This window comes from Megachile rotundata, chromosome 8 (genome assembly GCF_050947335.1).
Source record: "Megachile rotundata isolate GNS110a chromosome 8, iyMegRotu1, whole genome shotgun sequence".
Lineage (NCBI taxonomy): Eukaryota > Metazoa > Arthropoda > Insecta > Hymenoptera > Megachilidae > Megachile > Megachile rotundata.
In genome coordinates, this window is record NC_134990.1 from 10,087,379 (window position 1) to 10,093,378 (window position 6,000).

At 37.9% G+C, this 6,000-nt stretch overlaps 1 protein-coding gene across 3 annotated transcripts in view; it reads left to right on the forward strand.

The window, feature by feature from the left end:
• The window catches only part of LOC100882507 (protein gooseberry-neuro), a 37,962-nt gene extending 32,233 nt beyond the window's left edge, over positions 1 to 5,729 (forward strand). For all 3 annotated transcript variants that reach the window (XM_076535050.1, XM_012282188.2, XM_076535051.1), the window contains 3 exons: positions 1,641 to 1,837; positions 3,042 to 3,462; positions 5,473 to 5,729. In XM_076535050.1, the coding sequence (XP_076391165.1) occupies positions 1,641 to 1,837; positions 3,042 to 3,462; positions 5,473 to 5,702 (848 nt within the window). In that variant the 3' untranslated portion in view covers positions 5,703 to 5,729. The remainder of the gene's footprint in view (positions 1 to 1,640; positions 1,838 to 3,041; positions 3,463 to 5,472) is intronic.
• Positions 5,730 to 6,000: the final 271 nt, after the last annotated feature.

Sequence of the window (6,000 nt, forward strand, 5' to 3'; positions counted from 1 at the left end):
TTCATAGAGATGATATGGCACTCATCAGAACTAGTTCTGGTAGTTGGACCATGTTTTGGTGCATAGATGCACTCTCTTGTTCATAGAGACGATATGGCACTCACCAGACTTAGTTCTGGTAGTTGGACTATGTTTTGGCGCACAGATGCACTCTCTTGTTCATAGAGATAATATGGCACTCATTAGAAAAAGTCTTGGTAGTTGGACTATGTAGAGGTGCATAGATGCATTCCCTTGTTCATAGAGATGATATGGCACTCATTAGAACTAGTTCTGGTAGTTGGACTATGTTTTGGTGCATCAATGCACTTCCTTGTTCATAGAGATAATATGACACTCATCACAACAAGTCTTAGTAGTTGGACCATGTTTTGGTGCATAGATGCACTCTCTTGTTCATAAAGATGATATGGCACTCATCAGAACTAGTTCTGGTAGCTGAACCATGTTTTGGTGCACAGATGCACTCTCTTGTTCATAAAGATGATATGGCACTCATCAGAACTAGTTCTGGTAGTTGGACTATGTTTTGGTGCACAGATGCACTCTCTTGTTCATAAAGATGATATGGCACTCATCAGAATTAGTTCTGGTAGCTGAACCATGTTTTGGTGCACAGATGCACTCTCTTGTTCATAGAGATGATATGGCACTCACCAGAACTAGTTCTGGTAGTTGGACTATGTTTTGGTGCACAGATGCACTCTCTTGTTCATAGAGATCTTATAGCACTCATCAGAACTAGTTCTGGTAGTTGGACTATGTTGAGGTGTACAGATACACTCTTGTTCATAGAAATGATATGGCACTCATCAGATCTAGTTCTGGTAGCTGAACCATGTTTTGGTGCACAGATGCACTCTCTTGTTCATAGAGATGATATGGCACTCATTAGAACTAGTTCTGGTAGTTGGATCATGTTTTGGTGCACAGCTGCACTCTATTGTTCATAGAGATGATATGGCACTCATTAGAAAAAGTCTTGGTAGTTGGACTATGTAGAGGTGCATAGATGCATTCCCTTGTTCATAGAGATGATATGGCACTCATTAGAACAAGTCTTGGTAGTTGGACTATGTTTTGGTCCAACACCACATGCTGTATCTCACATCACAAATGATAAGTATCAAATGTATTAATTGATATCAATATGTATGTGATAATAATGTATCACATATTAGAATAAATTACAACACTTGGACCAATCTATTCCTATACAAGCATCCACTACTTGTAACCCAAAAATGTCATATCACAATCCACAATGATACTCATCCCAATATATTCTCTTCACATATACACTTCACCTTTCCACAATCAAACTTTACAACTGAAACCAATATTGTCCATGCACTCCCAGCATCTCAAGGTCACATCGTAACAAAATTATTTAACACGTTTGTCGGTTAAAATATTGCGTGAATTATTCACGAGCAACGTCGGAATCGTAAAGTGATCCAGTCCATTAAGCGTGTTCATAAAATAGCGATAGTTTAAAGGCACGTTGAACAAATCGCTGCGGTGCATTCGGTCCATTGTCAGGGAATGAGATTAATTAACCGGCAAACAGCATCGCGGCTCAAACGAAGCCGAACAACCGCAAAGTAAACACATTAACCGACTGATTTTATGATCTACAGGTCGTTGTGGCGACGAGTCCGACACGGAAAGCGAACCTGGCATTCCTCTGAAGCGAAAGCAACGCAGGAGCAGGACCACGTTCACCGGAGAACAGCTGGAACAACTGGAGACGGCGTTCCAGAGAGCTCAGTATCCCGATGTCTATGCTAGAGAAGAATTGGCTCAAAGAACTGGCCTTACGGAAGCCAGAATTCAAGTAGATATTGTTTCGTCCTTGAATTAGTTGCCTTTCGAATGATAGTTATTTTGAACTAGTTACCTCTCAAAAATTGTGAACGTAAAAATTAATTAAATGGAGAGAGAGAAGGTAAATCTAGGGATTTGGGGATCTAGGGATTCGGAGACGTAGAAATTTGGGGATTTAGGGATTTGGAAGCACAGGAATTTGAGGATCTAGGGATTTAGGGACTTAGAAATTTGGGGATCTAGGGATTTTGGGACTTGGGAATTTGGGGAGATAGAAATTTAGGGATCTAGGGATTTTGGGACGTAGGAATTTGGGGATCTAGGAAGTTGGGGACTTAGAAATTTGGGGATTTAGGGATTTGGAAGCATAGGAATTTGGGAATCTAGGGATTTAGGGACTTAGAAATTTGGGGATCTAGGGATTTTGGAACGCAGGAATTTGAGGAGATAGAAATTTGGGGATCTAGGAAGTTGGAGACTTAGAAATTTGGGGATTTAGGGATTTGGAAGCATAGGAATTTGAGGATCTAGGGATTTAGGGACTTAGAAATTTTGGGATCTAGGGATTTTGGAACATAGAAATTTGGGGATCTAGGAAGTTGGGGATTTAGGGATTTGGAAACGTAGGAATTTGGAGATCTAGGGATTTTGAAACGTGGGAATTTGGGTGTCTAAGGATTTGGGAAGATAGAAATTTAGGAATGTAGGAAGTTAGGGACTTAAAAATTTGGGAACCTAGAGATTTGGAAAGTGAGAAATTTGAGAATACAGAAATTTGGGGATATAGGGATTTGAAAATGTAGAAATTTGGGATCCTAGGGACTTGGAAATATAAGAGCCACGAACATAAAAATTTGAGGGTCTAGGGACTTAGAAACATAATTTCAGTATGTAGTAATTTGGGAAGTTAGAAATTTAGGGATCCAGAGACTTGAAGATCCAGACTAAGGACAACTAGTGATAAACAATTTTAAATAAATAAAAAAAGTGTTTAAAAAATTTCACTTTCAATTTCCCTTTATAAATTTTTAAATTGCTCCGATCGACCTAAATTAAAATTTTTTAGTTGAAACCTTGAGAGGATTTATTGTCATCATATACTAATTTTAAAATCCTTCTAAAGAGGATGAAACAAAATTTCATTGAATCACCCTAATATATACAAAGAATCCTAAGTTACACTACAATTAAAATTCGGTATTGTTTTGTTTCAGGTATGGTTTAGCAATCGAAGAGCACGGTTACGGAAACACGCAGGTAGCATAGCGCATTCGGTAGCGGGTCTGCCATTAACACCCTGTCAGTATGCGAGCGGGCACGAATTAGGCCAAATACCGCAGGTACCTCAGATGCCGACTGGGATTCCACAAGTGCCAACAAGCTTACACCACAGTCCAACGACGCTGCAACAATCGAACACTGTCAGCGTTCATCCGATACCCGGTACACAAATCACGACGACCACCACCATAGCACAGGTACCGGTGACGATCGGTAGCTCTCTTCCGGGACACACTGTATCGATTTCGGGTCATTTGAGCTCGTTACCGGGACACGCGGTGCATGTCGGACAAGTTTCGACGATTCAACCACCCGCGGCTCATGGGGCACCTACTACGATCTCTCATAACACAGGTTAGTTTGATTAGTTTATTAACACTTTATTGACACTAACTGCCACGCCATTTGTATATGGATGACGCTTAAATTTACAGTTCGTCAAGTATGTCGTTAATTTTTTTCATTAACCTAATTGAAAATACTTCGTAACCTGTTTGGAATTATGAATAATGCAACAAAATATTGTGAGAATATTGCGTTGAACATTCCGACATATGGGATATTTTTGTTTGTTGTAAATAATAACTATCTGTAATTATTTATAAATGATTTTGTTATGCAGTTTGTAGTAACACGTGCGCGTACTTTTCCGACGTACGGAATAATAGAAGGAACATACTTGTTCTAATGCACACGCAGTTCGCGCATCTCTCTTTACGTCACGTCGCGCAGCGAAGTTAAATAGCATTTACCGTCATATTCAATAATGACATATAAAAGTGACTGCAGATTCGAGTTGATAATCGGAGAAGTTTAAAATGTCGAATCTTTTAAATTAAAGGTTTAGAAATTTAAATCTTAAACATTGACATAAAATGAGGACTGCAGATTCGAATTGTCAGTCAGAGAAATGTTTTATTGTCAGTCAACTTTTTAAAGTTGAATCTTTCAAATTAAAGGTTAAGAAATTTTAAATGTTAAAAAATGACTGTTGAATTAAACACTCGAATACGCAAAATGTTTTTGGTTGTTGTAAATAGTAACTGTTCTTGATTACAACTGATTTTATTATGCCTGTAATACCACGTGCGCGTACTCCCTGACGTACAGAAAAATGACACGCACTTGTTCTACTGCGCACACAGTTCGCGCATCTCCCCTTTCTCGCACTGAAGTAGAATAGTACGCATTGTTACGTGCGACGCAAAACACAAAAATTCACAAATTTACTAATTTCAAGTTTGTATATTTAAACTAACAAACAGCAGTGTAAGAAAAATGGATATAATTTAACTTACACTTTATACCTAAACTTTCAATTTTTCTCTTATAAGACTAAAAATTCATAAAAGTATTGTTTAATAATAACACAAAATTACGTATCAGATATTTCAACGTACGTAACGTACATGTACATACAGTTTACCTTGCACATATGTCACTCAAGTCATGAAATCAGAAACTTACCTAATTCCTCTCACATATTGTCCATTAAACGGTAAAGGTGTCAATTAGCATGCTACATGCAGTGTTAATGAATTCGAATTGGACTTCGTAAAAATGTTACGTGCATCGTAACTTAACAAGCTAAATATGTACATTATGTATGATGCTTCTTTATTTTCATTTTCAAACTATTTTCTGTTACATATAATTTAGGCTGTGTTAAATATAACGATTTAGGAATTAAGGACTTAAGGATTTAGGGACTTAGAGATCTAGGGATTTAAGGATATAGGGAATTAGGGATTTGGAGATTTAGGAGTTAGGGATTTAAGGACTTAGAGACTTAGGGACTTAGGGATTTGGGAATTGGGGACTTGGGGTTTTAGGGATTTGAAGACTTGGGGTTTTAGGGATTTAGGGACTTAGGGATTTTGAGACTTTGGGATTTAGATATTTTGGGATTTAGCAATTTAGGGACTTAGAGACTTAGGAACTTAGGGACTTGGGCACTTGGAGACTTGGAGTCTTGAGGACTTAGGGACTTTGGGACTTCGGGATTTAGGAATTTAGATATTTTGGGACTTAGCAATTTAGGGACTTAGAGACTTGGGGACTTGGAGACTTGGAGACTTGGAGACTTAGGGACTTGGGACTTGGGGATTTAGGGATTTAGGGACTTAGGAATTTAAGGATTTAGATATTTAGGGATTTAGCGATTTAGGGACTTAGAGACTTGGGTACTTAGGGTCTTAGGGACTTTGGGACTTAGGACCCTAGGAATTTTGGGACTTACGGATTTGGCAATTTTGAAAATTACATGAATTACAAATTTGGGACTTATATCTGATAAAAAATTGAAACTTGCAATACCTGTATGAATTCATAATTGAAAGTTAATGATGAATTTGTGTAATTTAGGAAATACAGACTGGTCCAGGCCGCAGCTCGGTTGGGGACAATTCAATCACTTTCAAAGTGAGTACACGTCGAGTCATTCGAGTCATCAACATTCTTCGCACGGGAGTCATGGCACACTGTCTTCTGGTACCGGGAATTCTGCATCGACGTCGGAATGGTACGACCAGGGCTACGATTATTCTCAACACGCTCAGTTGAACTATCATCGAAGCGTGGGTGGAATATTTTAACGATGATTGAACTAACATTAGAGAAAAGTCATCGAACGAACTTTCATTATCTGTGTGGCTTGTCGCGAAATTAGGAGCAATAGTCTTTAAATAATATTTTCAATCTTTCAATAATATCACTCTGTACATTATCGTTGAGTGACACAGGCTTTTGTAAATTTGTAAATAATACTATTATAAATCACTCTGTATATTTTAAACGGAAACAATTAATAGTTTTTTTAATGTTTGAGTTTCTATACGGTTTGTACTATTTGTAAAATATAGTTTTGATAATGTGGCTGTGGAGTATTTGGTT